The 27,766-nt window shown below is 38.4% G+C and overlaps 1 protein-coding gene across 13 annotated transcripts in view; it reads left to right on the top strand.

Annotated features, from left to right (window-relative positions):
- The window catches only part of Rapgef6 (Rap guanine nucleotide exchange factor 6), a 173,726-nt gene that overhangs the window by 126,411 nt on the left and 19,549 nt on the right, over positions 1–27,766 (top strand). For 8 of the 13 annotated variants that reach the window (XM_075992592.1, XM_075992585.1, XM_075992591.1 and 5 more), the window contains 6 exons: positions 5,187–5,427; positions 9,078–9,461; positions 12,571–12,782; positions 18,175–18,298; positions 20,941–20,964; positions 24,537–24,757. In XM_075992592.1, coding sequence (XP_075848707.1) covers positions 5,187–5,427; positions 9,078–9,461; positions 12,571–12,782; positions 18,175–18,298; positions 20,941–20,964; positions 24,537–24,757 — 1,206 coding nt within the window. The remainder of the gene's footprint in view (positions 1–5,186; positions 5,428–9,077; positions 9,462–12,570; positions 12,783–18,174; positions 18,299–20,940; positions 20,965–24,536; positions 24,758–27,766) is intronic. The other 5 variants (XM_075992594.1, XM_075992587.1, XM_075992593.1 and 2 more) reach the window with 1 other exon arrangement.

Raw genomic sequence — 27,766 nt, 5'->3', positions numbered from 1 at the left:
ACCCACTGCTGCTGCTGCCAAGTTTATATACAGAGCTCTTTATGGTTACTGTATCATTTAGTAGCTAAAATCCTATTTTCAGTAGCAAACTTAATTTTGTCTTATCTAAAGTCTTTGCTGCTTTTTAATTATAAGTACAATATCATGTACTTTTTAAGTAAAACTTTAGAGAAAGGGTAAGTACAAGTGTCTCCACCCTTCAGATTTTACAATAATTTACTTAGATCTTTTCACAAGTTTCGTTGAATGTAAAATATGGCGTCAGTCGATCCCTTTAATTTAATTGGGATGATACACACTTCCACTCGCCATTTTATTTAACAGAGTTCCTTAAATATTTATGTATCTGATATGTTCTACCAACACTGTTTAAAGAGATGGGAAAAATTCTTTAAACTAGTTCCAGTAATGGGCATTTGTGTTTTTGCTAAGTCTTTGTGTTCATGAATGGCCACCTGTTTTATAAATGCATTGTTTTGTGGAGATTTTGTCTCGTTGTATAAGTGCCATAAAATATGTAAAATACTCACTACCAGTCCTTGATATGAGTAGAGCAAGTGTGGCAATAGTCTGCCATAGTTTTTGGGGTGTGTGTGTGTGTGTGTGTGTGTGTTAGTGCATGCCCTGGTCACTTTGTGAGCTATTCTACTTGTTACTGTCTTTCCTTGAACCACTTTCCACTCTCTTGAATATTAGTGAATTTCCTGAGGTCAGAGACTTGTCTGCTTTCTTTGCCACTGTATTTTCTTCACCTAAAACACAGTAGATACACAAATGCTCGGGTGGGGGCAGGAGTAGAGAATGAAAAAGTAAACTTTATTTTCTTAAAGATCCTTCTAAATACCTGAAAAATTATTCCATCTTTAGTGTAATCTCAAGGGCAGTACATCCTTAAGAGGTTTTGTTTTTGAAACGGGGTTTCTCTGTGAGTGCTGGCTGTCTTAGAACTCGCTAGGTAAACCAGGCTGCCCCTCCTCAGATCTGCCTGCCTCTATCTCCCAAGAGTCGGGATGAAAGACATATGCCACCACAACCAGCTCCATACACACCAAATTAAAGTTATCGCTCTAGAGGGTGGACCACTACTCCACAGTTACAAACACTGACTACTCTTTCAGAGGATCTCGAGCCAGTTCCACGGGATTCAATAGGACTGCTGGAACATGGTGCCATCTGTACAGACAATCAAGCATACTCGCATACAAGTGAATAATCTTCAAAAACACATGTAGTTAGTGCTCCAAAAATGTGTTTCTAGCTTTTAAATTCAGATATCTGGAATTTCTGTTTGTTTCATTTGTCTTATTTGTTTCATTTCTTAAAAATAAAATCTAGCTGGGCGGTGGTGGCGCACGCCTTTCATTCCAGCACTCAGGAAGTAGAGGCAGGCGGATCTCTGAAAGTTCGAGGCCAACCTGGTCTATAAGAGTTTCAGGGCGGGGTCCAAAGCTACAGAGAAACCCTGTCTCACAAAACCAAAAATAAATAAATAAAATAAAATCTAAGGGTCTGGAGAGATGGCTACTCTTCCAGAGGTCCTGAGTTCAAGTCCCAGCAACCACATGGTGGCTCATAACCATTTGTAATAAGATCTGGTGCCCTCTTCTGGCCTGCAGGCATACATGCTGGCAGAACACTGTTTACATAATATAAATAAATCGTTTTAAAAAAAGAATGTGTTATAAAAATAAAATCTGAGGGCTGATGAGATGGCTCAACAGTTACATGCACACTTTCCACTAAAACTGCCCAACTAAATTCTGTCCCTGGGGCCCACATAGTGGAAGGAGAGAAACCAACTCCCAGATTTTGTCCTGCTTTCCATATAGGTGCTGTGACGTGTGTTTGCTCCTCCAATCATACCAGCACACAAATAAACAAATCGATTATATATAAATAAAATATGAATCTCTGAGTTAATAAATACTGTACACTCCAGGTCTTTTAAAGCATGTCTTTCTGGGACTGCAGTGATAGTTTAGGGGCAGAACTTGCCTAGCATATATAAAAGCCACCATCATCATCGCCCAAAAATAACTACTTTTAACGGAATTTTTGTGTATGCATTTTTGCTTCCTGACTAGAATTTGCAGTGATTATATCATTTTTTTCTTTTTGATTCTTTTGATCTCATATTTACTGTTCATCTAATTCAATATTATCTACATCTATCATGAGCCAAATATTATGTTTGGCCCTGTATATGATTCTTCATCTGGCAGCGTGTTTGTAAATAATGTACATACAGTGATTCTAAAATAAACAAAGGTTGTTCTCTTGCTGGTGCCAGTGAGGAGAAACTGTTTTTCTTTCACTGTTCTCCAGGTTGGCTTTCATGACATTGGCAGATTTATCAGGTTTCAGTTGTGATGCCTTTGGGTAAATCCTATTTACAGATTTTTTTTCTAGCACCTTTTTTTTTTAACTTGACTTTCTGTTATGTGACTACAGGAACAATTTGTCTTTCACCTAAGGAACAAATGTTATTAGAAAAGTAAAGCTTTTGAGCCTTGTTCAAGATACACAACTCTATGTTCCTTCCCAGAAACAGAGTGTGATGTTGTACAAATCCCCACCCTGTCTGTGAATATATTCCCCTAAAGATGCCTATAAAGGGATAGACATTTTGCCATTCCCTCAAGGTCAAACAAGATCTCTTGCTGAAACTTAGCCTCCAAAACTGTAACAGAGAAATCCCACTTCCAGGGCTTAGAACCCAGTTCATGAAGAGTTCAGGTACACCATTTGGTTCTTTATTAAGGAAAGTATATGGTGAAACCCCTTCGCTCACTTTCCTTCTGACAGCCAGTCTTCTATTTCCTGACAGCAATTTCCAGCACTAGGCAGAGAAGCATGCCTGATTTGGTGAATTATAAAACTGTCTAACCTTAAGTTGTGTGAGCTCCAAAATAACAGTGCTATTAGCTACACATCAGAGACTCACTCATTGACAGAAATCTAAGCAAGAAGTATTGATTACTCAGATTTTTAAATACATCAAAGAAATATTGCTTGCTACCTCTTTCTAGAACAGAGGCTACTGGGTACATGAACTTGACCCAGAACATCCAGCAGCTAACAAGTAGAATTACATCCATGTATATTCAGTTGAATCTTTAGTCTTGGGAGCTGATTTCTTTCTGTGTTCCCATTTTCAGGGTATAAGAGTGTGGGGGTATTTTATTCTTTAGAGTTGTTTTCCTGCTACGCCTGTTCCATTATTCTCATCTTCCCTTTTGAGACAGGTCCCCCCCTTATTTTTAACTAATGTTGCATAATAGTGCTAAGGAAGACAGTGCTGAGCAAATAGTATAAAGTCACTTACTGCCATCATCACTAGTCACAGCAATAAATATTCCTATTTGAAAACACAACTTATTTTCATTTAGAAAGTTAGCATTTGTTTATTTTTAGTGTCTGTCATTGCAGTAATCATTGTTCTAGAGGTGTAGCTCTTCCCTTCATAGAAAAGCAAGACAGAAGGAGGAAATGTTTACATGTGTAAATTATATGAGTATATCTTAGGTAATATTTATTTGCTTGTGGCAGAATTACGGAACAAAGATTGAGGTGTTTAACCATATAAACATTTTAACACTTTCCTCTTAAAAAACAAAATAAATTTAATATAAAACAGAGAAAATGGACTGCACAGAGGTTAACTCAGTAGGTAAAGTATTTGTTGTATAAACAAGAGGACCTGAATTTAATACCTAGTATTCATGGTTTTTTTAAAAAAAAACAAAAACCCTTGTGCGCTGCAATGCACACCAATCATCTCAGGGTTGGAGAAGTGGCAAGTAGGAGATTCCCTGGGGTTATCACTGGTTCATCATTCTAATGTAATCAAGGAGCTCAGTGCCCCCTCCAGGTTCAGTAAGAAACACTATCTCAAAAGACAAGTAGAGAGCCATTAAAGAAGATACCCAATGTTAACCTCTGACTCTGCCTGCATACTCAACACAAACTCACACATAAACAAAAACACAACACTCCCCCCTTTAAAAAGAAAAAAATCAAAAAAACTAGGAAAAAATGATTGCTGCTTTATAGTTGAATAAGTGTTGGTGCCTTAATGTGACTCAATAGGAAGAAACACAGGTGGTGCCAAAGAGTATTGGAAACTAGATGTGTTGGTGCACACCTTTAAAACTCTGGCACTCAGGAAATAGAGGCAAGAGAATCTCTGAGTTTAAAGGCGGTCTGATCTACATAGTGAGCTTGAAAACCACCAGTACTACATAGAGAAACACTGTCTCAAAAAAAAAAAAAAGTATTGAAGACAAGAAAAGGAAAAGGATAGCCTTTCAGAATAGCAGCAAGACAAAAATATAAGGTAATAAACTGTTTTAATAGAGACATGACCAAATTTGCTCTCTCACATTCTATGATTATAAAACATAATTTTGGAGAAAGATTGGAAAATGTGTTGTAAAGACCTGGAAAATATGCATACCTTTTCAGAGACCTTTTGAGAGTTGTCACTAAAGAGCTGGTCAGATTCCTTCAAAAGATAGTTTTATCTGCTGTGTGTGAGGGGGGGGGGGGTCTGTATCATACCATTTGTCATGTTAGAAAATGCTAATCCAAGGAAATCCAGTGCATCTAGGCTCCAGTACCACCTGCACTTACTTGTTTGCACATTCACACAATACATAAGGACTACTATTCTTCTATCCTTATTAAAAAAGCAAATAGCTTGTTGGCAAGAGAGATGGCTTAATGCTTAGGAGCACTGGCTGCTCTTCCAGAGGACCCAGCTCCAATTCCCAGAACCCACATGGCAGCTCACAATCACCTGTAATAGTTTCAGGGGATCCAGTATCCTCTTTCGGCTTCCGCGGACACTGGGCATTCATGTGGAACATAAACATACATGCAGGCAGAATACCTATACACATAATTTTTATTTAAAATAATAAAAATAACTTTGTAGAACAATAATAACATCAAATGTTTATAACATGTTAAATGAAAAATGTCTTCTGAATTGTCACAATTTTTATCTTTGTGAACTTCTATTAGTATCTTTCATCTGAAGAAAATGAATACATTTTTCTCATATCCTGTGTGAAATAGAAATGTATATTTCATTGTTTGGAGGGATCCTTGTACTCCAAGTTGCTTATTGGGGTGTTTAAATGTTACTTTTTAAAATACTAAGGTTCATCTTTGTGTTTATATAGATATTCCTGATCAAGTTATAAGAGTTTTCAAAGCAGATCAACAAAGTTGCTACATTATCATCAGTAAAGATACCACAGCTAAAGAAGTGGTATGCCAAGCTGTTCAGGAATTTGGTTTGACTGGTGCATCTGAAACATACTCTCTCTGTGAAGTTTCTGTTACTCCGGAGGGTGTCATAAAGCAGAGAAGACTTCCGGACCAGTTCTCCAAATTAGCTGATAGAATTCAACTCAATGGAAGGTGAATGAGCTTATCATGAATATGCAAAGTGCCATTTGTAGATTCTCTATAACAGTGAGTGTTTTAGGTAGAAACATGCTGCTTTGCTACTATATTCTAAGATTAAAATGGGATTTCTCTCCTTGTCAAGTTTTTATCTCCATAATTACATAAATGGAATCTTGAAGGGGTCCTTAGTCTACCCTAAAGAGGAGAGAGAACAGCCCTGTATAATCTGTGTCCAGCTGTAAATAGAGTAGGGCCTGTCTGTCAGCTGTGAAGTACTATAGAGGTTCTATTCTAAAAAGAGAAGAGGACATGAAGGTCTTTTGTACAAGGACAGATCCATACCACTTGCTGAGATGTAAGTTGTATTTATTATAGGAGAAACCACTAAGAACTTAATGTCTACAGATCTACTTTTCCTTGCCTCACTTGGAAGTTTTAGACAGGAGCGGTGGGGGAATGGATCTAGTAGCAGCTACTGAATAGGGACAAAAACAAGTCTTAATGTACATGCTTTCTCTTGCCAGCCAGAAATCGTATTTGCCATAAACAAATATGTATATAGTATTACCCATATGTCAGATGCTATTATTAATATTTCATTGCTGTCACAATATACCTGACAGGAACAACTTTATGGAGGATGGATTTATTTAGTCGCAGTCCATCACGGCAGGGAGTATGTAGCAGAGCAGAAGTAGATCCCATCATGGCATCCAGGAAGGAGAGAAAGAATGAGACCAGGGAGTAGGTATAACCTTCAGATGCCTAACCCCAGTGACCTGCTTTCTCCTGCTCAGCCTACTTACATGGTGTGCACCACCTGAGCCCATGTGAGACATTTCTTATTCAAACCATAACCTTCCACCCTGGCCCCTAAAGACTAATGCAATCTCAAAATGCAGAACACATTTAGTCCATCTTCTAAGAATCCTCAGAATCTTAATTGCTTTGATTGTTTCACACAGCTTGTTGTGTCCACCTCCAAAGTCTCTTCTGAAATTCAGGGCAAACTCTTAGCTGTGAACCTTGTAGGATAGATGATAGATAGCAGACAGACTAGCTAGATTAGATTAGATAGATAGATAGATAGATGGATGGATGGATGGATGGATGGATGGATGGATGGATGGATGGACGGACGGACGGACGGACGGACGGACAGACTAGATAGATAGATAGATAGATAGATAGATAGATAGATAGATAGATAGATAGATAGATAGATAGATAGATAGATAGATAGACGGACAGACAGACAGACAGATTAGATAGATGAAAGTGACAACAGGTAAACATTTCCATTCCAAGTGGGAGTAACACAAGAATAGCAAGAATCCAGCAAACCAAAATGTGACAGAAATCCATCGAGACAAACATTAAATCCTATAGATCCATGCCTGTGTCCAAGACACATGGTGTCATTCTGTTGGCTTTGGAAGACCCACCTTTGTGTCCTCTTGAACTGTCTCCACTTGTTTTTTGGCTTTCCTTGGCTTGTCAAACATTCCACATTGATAGCATCTCCAACATCTTGGAGTCTTCATTGTATCTTCATCTTAACCTTCCACTTTACTTACCACCTTGCCCAGGGCCTGCTATGGTCTTGACCCTTCCACACATTGCCTGGCTTTCCAGCCTTTCTTAGAAAAATCTTAATGGAAAGTTCCATGACTAAAAGCTCTTTCAGTCTGCATGCCTGCAAAAACGCTATCACATAGACAGTGCTACAGTCTGCTGCCAGGCTAGGCAGTAGAATAGCAAGCCCCTTTGGGCCCTAGTTGCAATGGTTTATAAATGGTCAGATAGTTGAGCATGATAAAGTTAATCCTGGGAATACTTTATCTAGTGCACTGTGCTAATAGGGTATTCCAGTGACTCGTTCTTTTCAAAAGAAAGTTTTTTACTCACATATTTTGTGTTTGTTTTTGAAGAACTGACAATGGAACCTTGAGCCTCTACATGGTAAGACCTCTACTGCTGAGCTATATCCAAAGCTTCTCTCTTTTTTTATTTATTACTTTTAATACAGGATCTCACTAAGTTGTCCAAGCACTCCTTAATAGAATCTTACTGTCTCACAGCCCTAGGTAACTGGAATTAGAGGCCTGTGTTACAGGACATGATGTTGGAAATTTTTAATCCTAGCTCTCAGGAGACTGAAACTGGTAGATCTGTGTAAGTTTTAGGCCAGCCTAGTCTACATAGAGGTCTGTGCCACTGGATCCAGCCAGAAGTTTTGTTTTTGTTTTTCGAGACAGGGTTTCTCTGTAGCTTTGGAGCCTGTCCTGGAACTAGCTCTGTAGACCAGGCTGGCCTCAAACTCACAGAGATCCGCCTGCCTCTGCCTCCCGAGTGCTGGGATTAAAGGCGTGCGCCACCACCGCCCGGCCAGAAGTTATTTTTTAAATAATTTTACAAGTTCACCCTCGTTTAACTGCAGCAGGAAAGGTCTGATCAACCCTTCAGACAGTTCCCTGTAATCCAGACACAGAGCACTTTGCTTGGCTTTTAATCAGTGGCTCTCTGCCTATAGGTTGCAACCCCTTTGAGGGTTGAAAGATTCTTTCACAGGGGTGGTACATCAGATATTCTGCATATCAGATATTTACATTATAATTCATAGCAGAATCAAGATTACTGTTATGAAATAGGGATCAAAATAATTTCATGTTTGGAGGTCACCCCAACAGGGAGCTGTATTAAAGGGTTACAGTGTTAGGAAGGTTAAGAACCACTGCTTTAAATGGTCCTGGTCTTTTTTAGAAGCATGCCTTCCTTAGGCCCAGCTTTACATAGGCTTCACTCGTGAAACTAAGTTAAAGATTCTACTCTTGCTTTTTGTTCCCAATTCTTGGCTAACCATAGCTAAAGCAGCTAGTAATAACATTCCTATAAATGTGGCTAAAGCAGCTAAGAACAGCATTGCCTCACAGCCTGATATCTTAACAAAATTGAAATTTCCTCTGCCTAAATTATTTTTAAACTTAGCCTCCAGCAGTGTCTTAGGATGTGAACAAAATATTCTTTGTTAGAGGGTTTCACAGACAACCTCTAATCCAGTAACCCATCTGAAAAGTCTCAGCCATAGTCCTATCTGTCCACATTTGTGTTGGCTTTCTCCTCCACAGAGTTCCAACTGAAATAGACCATCGAGCTATAGTTAGGGCATCCTAGGACTTCTGTGTCTCATATTCCCAAGGCATTGCAGTTTTCTCTTACAAACCAGTTCCAAAGCTAATAATCACTTGGTAAGATTTAATTACAGCAGTTGACCCAACTTGTCCCCTACCAGTTTTCTGTGTTAATTTCCCATCACTGCCCCCACAGAACCAACATGGCCAACTTAAGATCCTGATTTTGCCCTGTAGAGCTTTTATCCTCAGGATAACACACAATGGTTCACACATACGAGAAGTTTCTAAAACTGGCTATCTTCAAGGTAATTGTCATCATTATTGTTTAGAATAATAGATGTCAAGTGGCAGGTAGTAGAACTTCTCAAGATATCTTTTATTTTCCCATTTCATCTATAAGTGAATAATGTTTTTGTTAAAAAGTTTACCATAAAATGGTACTTTGGGGAAGCAAAAGTAAAATCAAGAAAGTATTCTTATTAAATGACATCTATTTATGATCACATTTATAATTTCATTCCCATTTAGGTATTACCTTAAAAATAACATGGAAACAGAAACATTATGTTCTGATGAAGATGCCCAGGAACTACTTAAGGAAAGCCAACTGTCCATACTACAACTCAGCACCATTGAGGTTGCCACCCAGCTTTCAATGAGGGACTTTGATTTGTTCCGTAATATTGAGCCTACTGAATACATTGATGATCTTTTTAAATTAGATTCTAAGACAGGAAATACTCACTTGAAACAATTTGAGGACATTGTAAACCAAGAGACATTCTGGGTTGCCTCAGAGATTTTAAGTGAATCCAATCAGCTCAAAAGAATGAAGATTATTAAACACTTTATTAAAATTGCCCTTCATTGCCGAGAATGCAAGAACTTCAATTCCATGTTTGCAATAATAAGGTAAGTTTGTACAGTTATCTGTATAATGATTTTTCTCATATATAAGGCATTATCTGCTTAGGTATCTCATGTCTAGAAACAGAAAAGTTTAGAAAACTTTTGTAAAGAGGGGTGCATATGTTTGTGTTTGGGTGCATTCTTTTAGCATTTTTTTTTCAATATAGATAATGTCATAAGCTGGTGTCACATGTCTTTCCATCGCACTCCACCACACATAACGTAGTCAAGTCTCACTTGAACTCAGAATTTGCCAGCTCAGCTAGTCTGGATAGCCCTCTTGCCCCAGGGATCCTGTCTCTGCTTCCTTCACATTGGAATCACAGGTGGGCCACCATGCCTACCAAGTGCTGTGAATCCAAACTCAGGTCCTCACAGTGTTAAGACAAACACTTGGCCATCTCCCCAACAACCAGTAAGTTTTTATTGGAATATGATTAGATTTAATGTGTGTTCCATTCTGATGGTGATGGCTCGCTCTGTTTTTAATTTATTCTGTGTTTCATCTTTTATTTTAACAAAAGAAGCCATTTTTTCAAAAACACCATTGAATTCGTTTTGTGTTGGCCAGCTACAGCTGGGCAGGGGGCCTACCCTATCATGTGGTTCATATACCCAGAGAAATTCCATTGGAGAAAACTAATTTTTCATTTGGTAATGGGTATCGGCTGCGGATAGCTCTTGGTTAGGACTGGGAGCCTATTTCCATTTCTTCCTTTCAGTATTGGGAGTTTTTCTTGTTTGAACTTGTACAGGCTCTATGAGTTCTTATGTATATCAGTCTTGCTGTATCTGGAAGATGCTGTTTCTTTGGAGTCATCCATCCCCTCTGGCTTTTGGAATCTTCCACCTCCTCTTCCACATAAATCCTTAAACCCTAAGAGGAGTTTGATGAAGACAACCCATTTAAGATTGAGTGTCCCAAAGCGGTGATACCTGATCAAGGCACTGATCTGAGTCCTAGCATGATATGGCCACTGGGAGTTCTAGATAGAAAGTGTTTCTGGGGACCAGTGGCTGACAAAAGCAATAGAGGTGGTCTAGAACAGAAGGCTAAGAGGAAACCTTTTTTGTTGTTGGTTGTTTTGTTTTGTTTTGTTTTTGAGGCAGGGTTTCTTATGTAGCTCTGGTTGGCCTGGAACTCTCTATGTAGACCGGGCCTCAAGGTCATGAGATCCACTTGCCTCTGCATCTCAGGTACTGGGATTAAATGCATGATCACCACCCTAGATAGGAAAACTTATTTTAACTTTTGAGTAAGCATTTTATCTACATGACAGCTCACAGCTATCTGTAACTTCAGTTCTTGGGGGGATCTGATGCCGTCTTCTGGCCTCTGTAGGCATCAGACATGCATGTGGTACACATAATACATGGAAACAAACACTCATACACAATAAAATATGCTGCTAGAATCCCATACATATCTTGGGTCTGTTTCTGCACTCTGTCCCAGCAGTTTAACTATAGTTGCTAGAGCTTTAAAGAGGTATTGAGTTCTCTTAGGCCTAGTCAAGGTCTTTGTTCATCTCCTTGTCCTTTGTTACTGGCATGTTTGATACAAGTTTCACAGTGAATTTGTCTAGGTCTTCTAAAAAGTCTTATGGATATTTTCATTGAGATTACACAGAATACATAGATTTATTTAGCATTAGCTCCTTTACCCTAAAACACTGCAGCCCTGCTTTTTCTTTTCTCTGTGATGTTCATATAGGTCTTGAACATTTATTTTAATGTTCAGTATGTCTTATTACTGAATGACATCCTTATACTGTTCTGACCATTTGTTGCTTCCGCTGACTAATCTGCTGTTTATATGTATCAGTTCCATATATTGGCATAGTACAGCATTCTTTTTCCTGTAGTTTTGAGTTAATATTTTGGGGACTTGAGTTATTATATAATCTCATTTTCTTGTTTCTTTCAAATAATGATAAAGAAGTAGTTTCATCCCATTTACTAGTGGCTGACTGTTTTGCCTTTCTGACCTTCAGGTTGAACCCCAATTTCTGTCTGTTGAGTTTTTATTAACTGTACTACATATGTAGATGTTGCACTCCTTCTCTCCATTCCTTCTGAATGAGGAGTCCCCTGTGGATGCTCATATGAGAGAGAATCTGGGGCACAGTTCCTAGCTAACAGGATAAGCCTTGTAAGTTAATTTACCCTTATCTTTTTTAGTGAGTGGAGATTGGCAGCCTTAGGGCTATATTACACCCACAGTTTCTCTCTGCTGTCCTTTTGAACAGCCAGCTTCCTTTTAGAATTTTTCTTTCCAGTCACTGATTTACTTCCTCTGATACTGAAGAGATCAATCCTGCCCGATGTCAGCACACAGGCGTTTGTGCTCTTGTTCCAAGTCAGGACTTGTTTTTTCCCTTGTAACTTTGGAGCACTGCTGTTCCAGCCTTCCTTCCCTCTTTAGCTACAAATGTCATTTTTTGGTGCCTTTGCTTACTCCTGCTTGATCTTGGCTAATTTTTGGCAGACATTCTAGTTTAGGACTTGGGCCCTCTCTGAATATCAACAGAGGTGAAATTACATTTCTGTTTTACCCTTCTTCTAGTAGTGGGGAGGTGATTACTTAGAAACAATGTGGATCAAACATTTTAACTCCTACCTTAAAATTAGAAGATAGAAAACATCTTATATATAGTGTTGTAGGTAAAGATTAGATGCCCAAGAAGCAAAGAACTAAACTGTAGGCGTGTTGAGATGTGTTAGATACACAATATCTGTTATAGCGTGCGGCATGGAAGCAAAGGAGTGGGGAAAGACTGCTTGATGGACATGAGTTATATTTTCAAGTTACAGTTCTTCTCTGTTTCAGAATATTAAAATGGGTCCTAGCCGGGCAGTGGTGGCGCACACATTTAATCCCAGCACTCAGGAGGCAGAGGATCTCTGAGTTTGAGGCCAGCCTGGTCTACAAGAGCTAGTTCCAGGACAGGCACCAAAGCTACAGAGAAACCCTGTCTTGATTTAAAAAAAAAAAAAATGGGTCCTGCTTTTTTTTTTTTTCCACTATAGATCTTGGTTGTATAGTTTATTGACCTAAACCTAACCTTTCCTCTGAATCTGTTCTGAATGTTTTTATTCTCATCTTTGACAGTGGCTTGAACCTGGCACCCGTAGCACGACTCAGAGGCACTTGGGAAAAGTTACCAAGCAAATATGAGAAACATCTCCAAGATCTACAAGACCTTTTTGATCCATCTAGAAACATGGCAAAATACAGAAATATTCTTAGTAGTCAAAGCATGCAGCCTCCAATTATTCCACTCTTTCCTGTTGTCAAGAAAGATATGACATTTCTTCATGAAGGTATTTGAAAGTCATTTGAAAATTAACATGTTTAGCTTTAGCTGCAGCATTATGATGATCCATTACCCATTTCATTGTAATCATCCCATGCTATTAAATCTTCATATAGTTAAATGCAGCAAATTGATGACATCCAAAGCCATATTGTTGAAAGTCACAGTTTGAAGTGTTTACAGTAAGAGCTCAAATATAAACTTGATCTAAGATGAAATAATTTACTAACACTCACTATCCTGTGGTATGTTTGTTCAGTTCAAGTGCCTGGTCATTCTTTCTCTACCTCCTGAGCACTAAGATTTAAGGCATGTGCCAGCCACATCTAAGCTTTGTATTTGCTTTATGTTTAGTAGTTAGTTTTCCTCCCAATATTTTTATTTTTTAAAATTCAAATCGCGCATGAATAAACTGTCCAGAATAAATTAACAACTAGTAAAATTTACAACATAATCAATTTTATAAGGAAAAATTAAGCATTGCCAATATCCTAAAAACTTGCTCCTGCCCAATCCCAGCCATTCACCTCTTATCCTCCATATAGGTGACTGCTATCCTGTGCCTTGTGTAGTTTCAACTGTTCTTGGACTTTTGACAAGCAGATTTGGAAATTGTTTGCTTTCTTGCAGTTAGATTTGATTTCTGTCTTCTTTTGGTCAGCATTGGATTAGGGAGATTCTGCATTGTTTTCCAAAAACTGCTTACCATTGCATTGCCCGGGTTCTATACTGTGATTCATTCTTCTCATTGGTGACTGTTGAGTAGTTTCTCTTGCTGACCTGCGGTGAAGAATACTGTTGTTGTCCGTTCTCTGTTCATACTTGTCAGGAAACTGTATTCTTTATTAAGTGTACAGTGGTCTGCTTGCATATGTCCCTGCAGGCCAGAAGAGGGCAGCATATTTCATTACAGATGGTTGTGATCCACCATGTGGTTGCTGGGAATTGAACTCAGGACCTTTGGAAGTGAAGCCAGTTCTCTTAACCTCTGAGCCATCTCTCCAGCCCCGGAAAGTGTATTCTTAATGACTATACAATATAGTCAGTAGAATCTGTGAGTTCACCCATTAAAAAAAAAAATGTGGTGGTAGTGTCAAATGAAATTGGTTTCTGGCATTGGGGGTGTTCTCACACTCCTCATCCTTATGATTATCTGTTAAATTCATTCTCTTCATTTCTGTGTCTTACAGTAAATAAGTACTTGGCTCTTGACATGGTTATAATTTGCCATGTCAAATTATGGTTCTATGATTACGAATGGGCTGAACATCCTCTGTATGCGGTAACCCTCTTGTCAATTACTGATTTGAAATCCTTGCTCATTTTTTATTAGGTTTCCTTTTTTGTTTACTGTTCCTACAGACATTCTCTTCTACATCCTGGGTGTAAAATAACTTACTCTTTGACTCCTTTATGGGTTTTTTTTATAAGTTCCTTTTGATCTTTTGCCAGTACAGTTTATTTACAGTCTAGCTACATTAACTTTTCTGTGGTAATGGTATTTTTCCTACTCTGTTCCTTTGGTAACCTTATACTGTTTTACTATTCTTTTAGTGTTTCACTAGAGGATATAGCATGTAAGTTTGCCTGCCAATTTCTTTTATTTTATTTTTATTTTTTTCCATGATATTTATTGAGCTCTACATTTTTCTCTGCTCCCCTGCCCCTTCAGTCCTCCCCCAAGGTCCCCATGCTCCCAATTTACTCAGGAGATCTTGTCTTTTTCTACTTTCCACTTCCCATGTAGATTAGATCTATGTAAGTCTCTCTTAGTGTCCACATTGTTGTCAAAGCTCTCTGGGATTATAGTTTGTAGGCTGGCTTTCTTTGCTTTATGTTTAAAAGCCACCTATGAGTGAGTACATGTGATAATTGTCTTTCTGTGTCTGGGTTACCTCACTCCAAATAATGTTTTCTAGCTCCATCCATTTTCCTGCAAAATTCAAGATGTTATTTTTTTTTCTGCTGTGTAGTATTCCATTGTGTAAATGTACCACATTTTTTTTTTATCCATTCTTTGATCGGGGGCATTTAGGTTGTTTCCAGGTTCTGGCTATGACAAACAAAGCTTCTATGAGCATAGTTGAGCACATGTCCTTGTGGCACGATTGAGCATCCTTTGGATATATACCTAAAAGTGGTATTACTGGTCTTGAGGAAGGTTGTTTCCTAACTTTCTGAGAAATCGCCACACTGACGTCCAAAGGGATTGCATTCCCACCAGCAATGCAGAAGTGTTCCTTTTACCCCACAATCTCTCCAGCATAAGTTGTCATCAGTGTTTTTGATCTTGGCCATTCTTACAGGTGTAAGATGGAATCTCAGAGTTGTTTTGATTTGCATTTCTCTGGTGACTAAGGATGTTGAACATTTCCTTAAGTGTCTTTCAGCCATTTTAGATTCCTCTGTTGAGAGTTCTCTGTTTAGGTCTGTACTCCAGTTTTTTTTATTGGATTTTGTGATCTTTTGGTGTCCAATTTCTTGAGTTCTTTGTATATTTTGGAGGTCAGACCTCTGTCTGATGGGGGGTTGGTGAAGATCTTTTCCCATTCTGTAGGGCTTGCCAGTTTCATTAGTGTTATTTTATTTCAGGCTGTGTGAAGAACTTAGGCTACTTAAGTTTCATTTACTCAGCCCCCTGTTTTTAAGCAGCCATCATGCTGTCAATCCTGAGTTCTTCACTGTTGGTTACTAAAATCTGTGTTTAATCTCATGTGTGTCTATTTTACTCACTGCTTTTATTCCATCCTAAATTTCTATAAGCATCTGGGTAGCTGGTGTAGTTTGTGGTTTCGAGGGCTGTGCTGTTTAGTTGCTTAGAAATTTGATTTTTGCCGGGCGATGGTGGCGCACGCCTTTAATCCCAGCACTCGGGAGGCAGAGGCAGGCGGATCTCTGTGAGTTCGAGACCAGCCTGGTCTACAGAGCTAGTTCCAGGACAGGCTCCAAAGCCACAGAGAAACCCTGTCTCCAAAAAAAAAAAAAACCAAAAAAAAAAAAAAAAAGAAATTTGATTTTTGTGTAGCTCATAAGACACTGGAATTCCCTTCAAAGTAATGGAGATCTCAATTTTTGTTCATCTAAACAACCAAGACTTCAGTTTCATAAATGCAATTTGATTGGCAGCTGCTTTTTTTCATCATTTTGAGGTAGCATCCATTGTCTTCTGGCTCCCATTGTCACTATTGAGACATCAGCCTTAGTTTTTCTGTTTTGCTAGGTTTTACTAGGTGTGGGATTTGTAATTTTGTTTCATTGTAATTCTGATTTACATTTACAGGTCATATTGAAATAGTTTGACATTTTTCTTTGTTTTTAGAACAGTCTGTATAGTTAGGTCTTCAAGTTTTTTATTTGTCCTTTGCTGACTTCAGTTTTGGGACTAGTTTTATTTTGTCTGACTGGACCTTACATCTTACAGCAGGCTGGGTATTGTCATTCTTGTCAGGCTTTCTCTTCAGCTGTGTCTAATCAGTTAAACCTGTTGTTTAATTCCTAATCTTGTTCATTGTTTTTCAGTTTTACTATTTCATTAAATAGTCTCTGTTAAATTAGCAGTCTTGGTTTTGTATCTTTGAACATTTTAAAGCTGCTGTATGGTGACTCTGTAGTCTGGGTCCTCTGGGGGTCTCTTTCTGGTATCTTCTTTTACTTTTTGTTATGCTCATTTTTCTCTTATCTACTGTCGCGACCACCGGAGCTCTTCTCACTGCAGTTTATTCCAGGACTTTATTCACTTTCTCTCTCTTTTCCCATCTGTCTCTTCCTCTCTCTCGTTTCTCTCTCCTCTCTCTTCTCCCTCTCTCTCCTCTCTCCTTTCTCTTAAGTAGGCATGGGCTGCCAATCCCGGATTGCCAGGTGGGCACTGCCCATAGGCCCACGCATATGCAAGCAGCTGATAATCATTGCGTGATCATAGCATAAGTCAGGTCTTAGCCATCTCAGGAGTTGATTATACATCTCCATCAGGTGTGATACCACGCAGCTCGCTACAATCCACCTTGGTTTGGGGATTTTTTTTATGAAATAGTGAAAAAAGTATAAAAATAATCTGAAATTTATGACTGATAATTTATTCCAAAAAAGATTACACTTTGCTTATTTAAGCCTATTAGTAATCCCACATGATTTTACTCATTTTCAGATTTCTAGGCTTTATTCCAGTCTATATTTGAGTCATCCTTCGTCCCAGAATAAAGTCAGAATCCCAAAGCAAAGCACTAAGATTTAATTGGGTATAAGTTGTTTTTATTCTTCTTACCTCAAAACACAAAAGGGCTTTATTCAGTTCCCTGTCCCCTGTCTGCCTTTGCTAGTTGTCCTCAGCAGGAAGGGCATCAAAGTTGTCTACTCTTCCTGCTTGAGTCTCCTCATCATCATCACATTACTTGACATAACATGACCCCACAGGCTTCTGACATGCTCTCAAAACACTGCTTTAGCTTAAGTGTGGTTTTGATGTTTTGTTTCCTACTGGTACTGTGTCCCTGAACCATTCCTGTGACGATGTACAGATGCCACTGACAGGGCATCTGTACATGAGACTCTAGCCCCATATTGCTCTCAGTTGCTTCAGGACCTTCTACATTAGAAAACAGTTGCACTGACAGTAATAGTCAGATGAAGTTAAATGCTACTGTGGTCAGGTAACTGCCTTATGGTTTGAGCTAGGTAGGTCAATAAATGAACTCTGTCTGGTCTCTTTCCTAATCTTTTCAGGAAAAGTTGACAGTTTTCAAAGTCATAAATTAAAATAATTAACAATCATGCATTTTCATACTAATGATTAAAATCACAATGATAAATTCAGATTCTGAGAGAGGAAAAGTGAATACCAGGCCAGAAAGCACCCCATCAGGCAGCTACTTTTGTTTTAGCTAATTTGTGCCATTTGAAAAAGAAATCCAATATTATTCAATCCCCCACCATTTATTCTTTGGGGAATATTTGCTACTTCTTAAATAGTTGTTTGTTTAAAAATTTTTTAAAATTACAAATAAAAAAATGCAGACTGGCTTAATTATTAGTAAATAAGAAGGCCCAGCAGTGCCTTTGTCTCCCGGCTCACCTAAGTTTTCAGATGCTGTACCTTCTTCCAAAAGAGCAAACAATACAGAATGGGATTGTGTGCTGTGTAATCCCTGTGTGTGCCTGTGAGACAATGAACTGGCTTAGCAGCTGTGGACAGTCAGTCACTTTCTGTATTCAGAGTCAGTTTTCCAGAGAAAACACAGCTCTTCTCAGAAGCTCATTCCCTGGGATCAGGGCTGAGTTGTCTATGAATTTATCTTTTTTTTTTATGGTAAATTGTTAAAGCTTATTTGTACTCAGGAGTAATAACTGGACTTCTGCTACTTGGAGATTTAATTATAATTATAAAAATTATTTGTATTTCATAGGAAATGACTCCAAAGTCGATGGCTTAGTAAACTTTGAGAAGCTAAGAATGATTGCCAAGGAAATTCGTCATATTGTTCGAATGACTTCTGCTAACATGGACCCTGCCATGATGTTCCGACAGAGGTATGCCATGGAAATCCTGTTACAGTGGCATCGAGGGTGGTGAGGTAATGTCTGTCCTTTATTGTGCACTGTGCTAAGTGTTATACACACATCCTTCTCCAGTAATCATATGGTAATCCTAACAGGTAAGTAATATTCAACTTCCCTTTACATCTGAAGAAATTGAAATTCAAGTAGTTTTGTTTTATATGTATACATGTTTTGCCAGCTTGTATGTCTGTGTATCACATGCGTGCAATGCTTGCAGAGTCCCGAAGAGAGTATTGGCTTCTCTGGAACTAGAGTAGCAGATGATTGTAAGTCACCATGTGGGTGCTGGGAATTGAACCCAGGTCCTCTGCAAGAGCAATCAGTACTCTTAGCTGATCAACCATCTCTTTAGCCCCTCAAGCAGTTTTTATACAACTTGCTAAGACCTGAGCCCATGTCTCAATTACTTTTCTGACTATACAAGTAGTTCTATATAGTTGTACCAACAAGCAGCATTAGAAGAATGCTAATATCCCCGAAATCATCTGAGTGCAAATCATTCCATCTGTCTTCTAACCTAAGTAATCTAAGCAAAGAATTATTCTACTTCTATTTTAAAGTCCTATCCATCTAATTGGTGCTTCAGTTTTCTACAACATTTCTTTTCTAAAAGTTACAGTTAGCAAAACTCTTCCCAAAAAGTACTCATTTAGCCATGCCTTATCTTGATTGATAATGAGAGTTTCATTTTTATTTTGGTTTCATCTGAGAATACTTTTGAACTTAGTTTGTAGCTGAGGCTGGTCTGGAACTCATGATCTTGCCTCTACCTTCCAACTGCTGGTTATACACCACCACTAAATGAGAATGCATTTTTAACTTGATTTTTTTTTTATGTAGTATAAAGGCTACTACAGATTTATGTATAGAGTTTAAAGAAAGTTAAGCTGTTCCTAGTAAATTTTATAATCTGATCATGTAAGTAGGCATTACAGTTTAATTTTTTTATTAAATTTTCCTTTTATACCTCTCCATGTAGGGCATTAAAAATAAAATAAATACACACAATTGCTTGATTTTAAAATACAGGTATTCTGCTAAAAAATAAAAATACTTGATACTTTTTAATCAGTGTATGTTATACTGAGTTTTTATTGGGAGAGATATTGGTTTTGTTTCATTTATATCATTGTCAGCAGTCATTTTTTTTCTAAGTGGATGATCTCGTTTGCTCTAGTTTAGAGATTCTCATAGTAGCAGAGATGGAGTGCCAAAATCTCCTCTTCCCACCTCTTTTCTTTCTCCTGGTAATGTAGTGAGATTTCACTTCTCCAAAATCTGGAAGCAAAAAACATTAAGAACCAGAGATCAAAGCACACCTTAAAAGAGGCTTGTTGTCTGTTTTTGTTTTTGTTGAATGTCCTGGTACAGTGACCTTTCCACTGTCTCTTGTCTTGATAAGATCCTCCATTTACTCATGTATGTTTCCATTCTAGTACCTAAAGACATAATAAATGTGTCTCCCTGCCAAATTAGTTGATAGTATACTAAAGTGCATGCTCCACTTCAGAATTAACAGAGGAGGACCAAGAGAGAGTGAGCTCAGGAAAGTGATTGCAATGCAAACTTGAGGACTTGAGTTCAATATCCAACACCATGTATAAAAGACAGGCACGGTTGCTGTGCTTGTAATCCATCACAGGGAGGAAGACACAGGTAGATCCCTGGCCTGGGCCTCACTGGCCAGCCAGTATTGTCTAATTGGCTACCTACAGGCCAATAAAGAGAATCCTGTCTCAAAAACTGCAGGTCTATGACACTTGAGGGACAGCATCATAGGCTTACCACTTCCTTACACATGCACACATGTGCTCATGCCTACAATCACGCCAACACACAGTTATAAAGAAAATGACTGAAGAATATTAACAAGCCTGGATGTTTACTTGAAAATAGCCTAGGTTGAATAGAAAGTATATGAGGAAATAAATATATTTAGAGTGGACTGAATTATTTAGTTCAGTTTTGTCGACCAGTACTTAAGTATCACAATTGGGATCACATTATGTTCCCAGACTGGCCTGGAATTCCCCCAATTCATAGAAGAATAGGTACACACCACAACCCCTAGTTTGTTGTCTTCTTATTTTCACTTTTAAGTTGTTTTTGCTGGCCAAGTATTCTTATAAAGTACTTGCCAGAGAAATCTTTTTACTTAAAAATTGATTTATATATCTATATGTTCCTTGTAATTTCATTGTCAAGTAGCTCCAAAAATATGTAGAAACTCTGTTTTTACACTGAGCATTCTGTCTTCTGGTAGAATGCAGAAGACCACCACCTACATTTCCAAAAACAGAATAGAAAATTTGCAATGAACAGATTACATCCCCTACCAACTTATGGGTAGATTCGGCATTAAAAATGCTGTCGATCAAAAGCATATTTTAAAGTACATGCTATAGAGGAGTTTGGCCTTCAGAACCTTTTGTGTCCTTCCCATTCCTTCATTTCATTAAAGCCATTTTTTAATGTTAAGCTATAATTTTTTTCCTGGTAAATTTTTCTGTTCTATTCTGTCTGCATAAATTCTCTGATTCTCAACTGTTGTCTTTTTTTCTGTGCTTTCCTATTCAAACACATGCTTCAATGTTTGTGGCTCTTGCTTACAGGAAGAAGAGGTGGCGGAGTCTGGGGTAAGTGGGGAAATGAACTGGAATGAAGGTTGTGCAACTCTTAACATGTGCTGCATCCTTTTCATTAATGCACGCAAATCAGTTAGCATGCGTTCTATTAACTCCGTCAGCCTACATCCTGACCAATGCCTTTTGCTAACAAGGTGGAAGTAGTGATGGAACTAGCATTTTGTTGGTTGTGTTTTTGTTTTGTTTTTCCATTATTGGTATTTTATAATCCCTTTTTAGATTTACATTTAACAGATTCATGAGATGTAGATGATGATAGTGGATATTTGCTGTATATGTCCCCTGTGCTCTACTTTGCTAAGCAAATAACTTTTAAAAGTCTCCCATTGCCCTATGAACAGGTCTGGGATTCCTGGGGGATCCCAGGATGGGGAAGGTAACTTAACTTGCTCAGTTTTACCCACCCATTAATGGTGTGTCCAAATCTAGACAGTCTGCTTCAAATGTTAGCAACACTTTCTCTAGTTTCAATGCCATATTTTATGAAACTAAACATACAAGTTAATGTGCAAAAGGTCTGTCTATAAGAGTTGCATTTTCCACTAGTTTTGCATAGAGTCAACTTTATTCACTCTATCATAAAAGTGAATACATTTTTAACCCTTCATGAGATCTACTGAATGCCTAAACTTGAAGTATAGATTGAAATTTATTTCAAACTTGTACATTTATTTTAAAAGATCCCTTTGTCTCCCTAAAGCTTCTCAGCTGCCCAGCCTTTTGTGGTATAAAGTAGGTTCTGGTCTCTTAATTCTACATTGCTAGCCATGTAGTTTAGAGCCACAGACAGTTAAAGATCTTATGCATCATTTCCCTAAAGCATTCATTTTAAATGAAAGATTGAGTACTATAGGTGTGTGGAATTAGAAATAGAACATACGTAGAATCTTAATGTTTAAAACTAATGAGCTGTGAGGTTTAGATATTTGCCTTACATGTAAGAATTTTTTGAGCCATGTCTTTGAGTCTTATTTGTGGTCTTGTTTTTCATTTGGTGAACTTGACTTTCCTCCTCTGCTGTGTTTCTTGTGCGTTTTCTTCTACGTCATACATTTGTGTCTTGATCTTCCCTGGTTCTTTTTACTGAAAGTAGAAACTTGATAGCCTGGCATTACAACTAAAGCAGGGCATCTTAAGACCTAGTGAGTGAGCTAAGTAGTTACTGTGGGCTTCGGGTTATATAGTGTTTGGGGCTGGCAGACAGCAGGTGTTTTCATTTCACGTCAGTATTTGTTGCTTTGGAAGGCGTTCAGTAGAAACTTTATTGTCTTATATTATTCTCATGCATTAGAACTTTGTGTCCTAGGTTTGTTTACAAACTGGCTTTTTTATTTTGGATAACAACTAAGATAAAATTATTAAACACTTGCATCCAAATTTGCTCCAAAATGCTAAGACTTTGTTTCAGTGTGATTTTGGTTCCTGGAACCCACACAGAGGTAGGAGAGAACCAGTTCCACACAGCTGTCCTGTGACCTCCGTAGATGCACTGTAGCACATCCACACAGTAATAATGGCACCACATGCTGAGATGTTATCTTGTATGCCAAGAAAAGCCCGGTACAATACCTCGTTAGTCTATGCTCATTGAAATGCCTCGCATTTGTCTGGACTTAACTTTACACTTTCCTCACATGACACCCTGTGTATACATAAAAGGGAAGATATAAGGAAAGTGAATTTGTTTAGATGTTTCTAAAACTTTATATTCAGAATTTGAATTTTCCAGATCACTTTTAGAGCATTGGTGCCCACCCCTTGCCCCAGACCAGTATCTTGGTCATCCATCACTTGAGGATAAACAAACCATAAAAGAAGACAAAGCTGACCCTGTGGTTATCTCGACTTGCTTAGCACATGGAGCCTCTCTCCCCTTGACATTGTTAGAGATTTACTAAAATTTTCAGGTTTCACATTCTTTAATCAAGTGTTTCTTAAAGGTTAAAGGATAATTCACTGGTTAGAGAGATTTTTTTTCCTCCAAACCATTCTGCAAGTTTTGCAAATTTTACAGTTTTTCCCTTGTGTCACTCACAGCCATATCGTCTTTCCTGCCTGACCAGCATCACCTAAAAGTTGCCATCAATATACCAAGCAGTGGTAGCACAGGAGAGGCAGGTACAGGCTTATCTCAGAGTTCAAGGACAGCCAAGGCCACACAAAAGAAACCCCCGTCTCAAAAACAAACAAACAAACAAAAAAGTTACCATCAAATATAAGACATAACTGTATCAATTTCCTTCCTCTTTTTTTAAGAGTTATTTTGTCTTGTTTTTATTTTAGTTACATAAAAAATAGTAAGTTTCTTTATGATATTTTCAAACATACTTGGCCTCCCTTCTCACCCTCCCCTGGGAACCCTGCTTCAAAGGTCTTAAAAATGTGGCAGAAAAAATGCCATTAAGAGTTTCTCAACTCTGTCTTATGTGATTTACAATGAAAACACTAAGATTCAGTGTCTGTTTTAAGTCAGGTATGTGAACATTGAAGAACAAATTGTGTGTTTATGGTCTGTGTTTTAGAGCATCTTATGTAAATAAATGCTAATATTGAAAATAGAGATACACTTACCTTCCAATTAAAGACCTTTTGAGTCAGGCAAGCCTGAAATCCTGAGTGATAACCTGGGGTCCATATAGGTAGGAGGAGAGAACCACTCCTCAAACCTTGACAGACTTGCTGTGGCACGTACCCACCTGCACACGTACAGTTGTAAACAATCCTCTACAAGCATTTAATTTGCTAGCCTGTTAGGAAGGATCAGCTACATTGCAGTGCTCCCTTTCATTGGTTCTGGATGTGCATTGTATAAGCAGGCTTGACGAAAACAGTAGAGTTGGATAAAGCTGTAGCTTATTTGAATAGTACTTATTTCTAAGATCCAGTCTGCAGTTCTGTCATAATCAGAGGTATTGCAATCATAGAATCTTAGCTCCTACTTCTAGAATTCAAGTTGTATCTGGCCACATCATATTTGCAGACATAGAAACAATTTTTTTTACTGCGTTTCTAATTTCTGACTATAATAGATTGAAATGTTATCTTGGTTCTCTTTAATTTTTTGGTCACAATATGCTTGGTTACTGCTAAAATTGATCACCACACTTGAAGTGACCCTATCACAGAATGGTGCTTTTACAGGATATAACTAGAAGCACAGGTAACAAAGCTGCTCTGTTTGCCCTTGCTGAAGGATTAATGACGAATTTATCCTGTCTTAGACTCTTACCACATCTTAGAGTGAATGGTCTAAATGGACCAGAGGAAAGCTTTTCTTGGCACCGTTCTGCTGTGGGTTGCATAGGCACACACAGATGTAATATGTTGCTCAGAGAGAAACTGATATCTTACTCTTTTGAATCCCGTATTTTGCCAGATCTTGTTCTAATTGAGAACATTGCCATCTGTGCCAGATTACTTCGCATTATTAATGCTCTTCATCTTTTAACTCATTTACATCAGCATGCAGTAGTATTAACAGAAAAAAAATCTTTGAATCTTTGTTTTTTCATGCTAAACTCTCATCTTTACAGGCTTTCATTGCAATTTCTGTCTTTTTACAGGTCATTGAGTCAAGGCAGCACAAATTCAAACATGCTAGATGTTCAGGGAGGTGCTCACAAGAAAAGAGCACGCCGCAGCTCACTACTGAATGCCAAGAAGCTATATGAAGATGCCCAAATGGCAAGGAAAGTGAAACAGTATCTTTCTAGTCTGGACATAGATACAGATGAGGAGAAGTTCCAGATGATGTCACTGCAGTGGGAGCCTGCATATGGTACCTGTGAGTATTTTCTTTTTTATCACATGGGTGAGCACAACAAAGCAGAAAATTTCATTTGCAAGGATGACTGCTGTCTCCAGCTACGTGGTCTGTTCATGGCATGCTGAGTCCTAGCCCTTACAGAACTCTGTAGGAGGGGAAGAGATGAATAGTTCTTCTTTTAAAGGCTTTACAAATCCTCTTACAAAAGTTGGAGCATTAATAAAGTTTTCAAATGGGGAGGGGCTGCACAAGTCACTGGAGAGCTATCTCAGCTATTAAGAGCACTTGCTGCTCTCACAGGACCTGAGTTCCGTTTCCTGTACCCACATGGTATGTCACACTATCTGTAACACCGCTTACAGAAGATCTAATGCCCTCTTCTGGACTCCATGGGCACTACAGATACATGGTGCACAGGCATACATGCTGGCAAAACACCCATACACATAAAAGCAGAAATGTCCTTTTTTTTTTTTATTAGAACATTATAGAAAAACTTCTGTTTGAGAACATTGTTGCCCTTATCTCTAAATGAAATGTGACTTCTGTACCAGGTGAAAATCAGTTACCAAATAGAAAGCTTAGAGTTTTGAGTCAAATACTAGCAGTGATGCCTTATCAGTAAGATATAAGAGGAAGTAGACACGTCCTGACACTGTGGAAAAGATTGTCTCCTCACTGCTGCTACCTCACAGTCTGTCTGTCCACTATTGCTCTGCTCAGTAAACACTGCATCGCCAAGCATCACCCTGACCTTTGTGTGCAGGCTTCAGAACACATCTTTGGGTTAAGAAAATCATGAGTTACAGGAGCTGAAGAGGGGGGGGGGCGTAAATGTTAAACTCATAAAAAGCACAATAGAATTACAAGTTTTCTGTTGACAGAGGGGATGGTACTCTCCATGGATTGACCCCCAAAAAAATTGATAACTGTGTTGATATTTCCATTGTAATATGAATAGAAAAGAGAAAGTGAACATAGAAGCATATAGTGATTTCACGATGAATTTAAAATATTGGGTAAAGAGTCATTCAGTACATCCCATATTAGCAAGAGCTGGACATAGTAGTGTGTTAATCCACTGGACAACAATAAGAGCACTACTACAAATTTTTAGCCCAATTTGAAGGAAGCTTTATTAAATACTGATCAGGACAATGGACACTGGCCAGGTCCATACTCAGAATTCCCAGAGAATGGCTACAAATTATGTTAGTCAGGTGCTTATAAAGGCAAAGCTCACAAAACTACATACTTCCTGCCTTTGTCCCATGGGGGTTGGGGACAAGCATATATCCTATGTGCTTACTGTCTACAATCTTCCCACCTATGAGTGATAAGCACACCCTGAGCACTGGGGCAACCAACCTTGTTTACAGAAGTGAAGACACATAGCTTATCATCTTATATGAACAACCCCCAACATTCCAGAAAGTTAATGTCCCTTGAGCAAGTAGAGTTTATATATTAGAGGCATTTTTGTCTTCTAGCTCTCTTAAGCACTGTAATTAAAACTTAAAACATAACTTTAGCCCTCACAGGTGCACTCCAGTGATTACCAGTACTTGGGAAACTAAGATAGAAGGATAGTATGTTCAGGGCCAGCCTGGGCTACATAGCTTGTCTTGGGGGGGGTGGATTAAGCTATTATCCAAACAATATATTCAAGACAGGCACACTCCTAATCCCAGCATTCTGTGAGTTCAAGGCCAGTCTGGTCTACAAAGTGAATTTCAAACCGCCGTGGCTACATAGAGAAACCCTGTCTCAAAAAAAAAAAAAAAAAGAAGGAAAGGGGGAAAAAAACAAACAATATATTGAATTCTTCCACTGGAGAGATTTAATGGAATATGTTTGTACTGACACTAATGGATGTCAGCAGAGGTTGAGTTTCATTTATTACCATTGGGCAAGGTTTTCTTCATTCTCACTTGTTTTCATGAATGGAAAAATGCTAGCAATAGTATCCTGTGCCTTTAATGCCATCGCTCAAAAGGCAGAGGCAGGCAGATTCTGAGAGTTCCAGGCCAGCCAGGAATACACAGTAAGACTCTGTCTTTTTAAAAAAATAAAAATCTGAAACTTTGGCTAAGGTTAAAGAACATGTTTTATGTCTTCTGATTCTTTATCAAGCCTATAAAATTGAAGAAAGAAATAATAAACACTGGAAATTGAGAGCCTTCTATATGGTACTAAGTACTCTGCAGACATTATCCTTAGTGTGCTGGTACACACTTTAGTCCCAGCTACTGAGAAGACAGGAGGATCAGTCAGTTTCAAACTCACAGTGAAAGCATGAATACTAGCTATTCACAGCTGGGCTGGCACAGGTAGTCTTTCTGTTGGTGTTTGAGGCCTATGTGTGAAACCCTCCTTAATACTTAACCAAAGGACTGAAAGGGCTGGCTGAGGAAGAATTTCTTGCCTTTGGGCCACAGTACTGACTTGGGGGTTTTGTGTTGTTCTCCCTCCCCCAACCCCATTCCATCTATGTATTTAGACCTCACTAGTATAGTCATTGCAGTGTTAGGAAAGGTTCTGTGACTTTATAAGAAAGTAGATCTGAAAGGTGCAAGAGGTCATTGGTGTAAAGTGATTCAACCAAGGCAAACGCTGACGTGATAGAAACCTCAAGCATATGGGATTGAAGAGTAGGGAAGTACAAGGTGAAGACAGGCTGATAGTGAATCTTCATGGCTTTACAAGCCTCGCTGGAGGCATTTGAGTCTTTCCTGAGAACAGAGGGAGTTGTGAGGTTTATGGAACATAGAGAAGGAAGATAGTAGGTTAGATCTCCATGTTAGTTCTCACTCTGCTGTCATCTGGAGAAGGACTGGAGGCATGCTGGAAGTGATCCAGTGAGAGCATTTCAGTCCTATAGATGAGAGTGCAAACTTGGTCTCAGGAAGTAGATAATCCGTTCAAGAATTTAGGAAGCAAACAACATGTTCTACAACAGCTGAAAGAGATAATTTATGCTTAAATTTCTTCTATGAAAGTATGTCTTTAATTTTTTTGTATATAATG

Source organism: Microtus pennsylvanicus, chromosome 11, assembly GCF_037038515.1.
Source record: "Microtus pennsylvanicus isolate mMicPen1 chromosome 11, mMicPen1.hap1, whole genome shotgun sequence".
In the NCBI taxonomy this organism is placed as follows: Eukaryota; Metazoa; Chordata; class Mammalia; order Rodentia; family Cricetidae; genus Microtus; species Microtus pennsylvanicus.
Note: the sequence above shows the minus strand (reverse complement) of the source record. Positions and strands in the feature narration are given on the sequence as shown.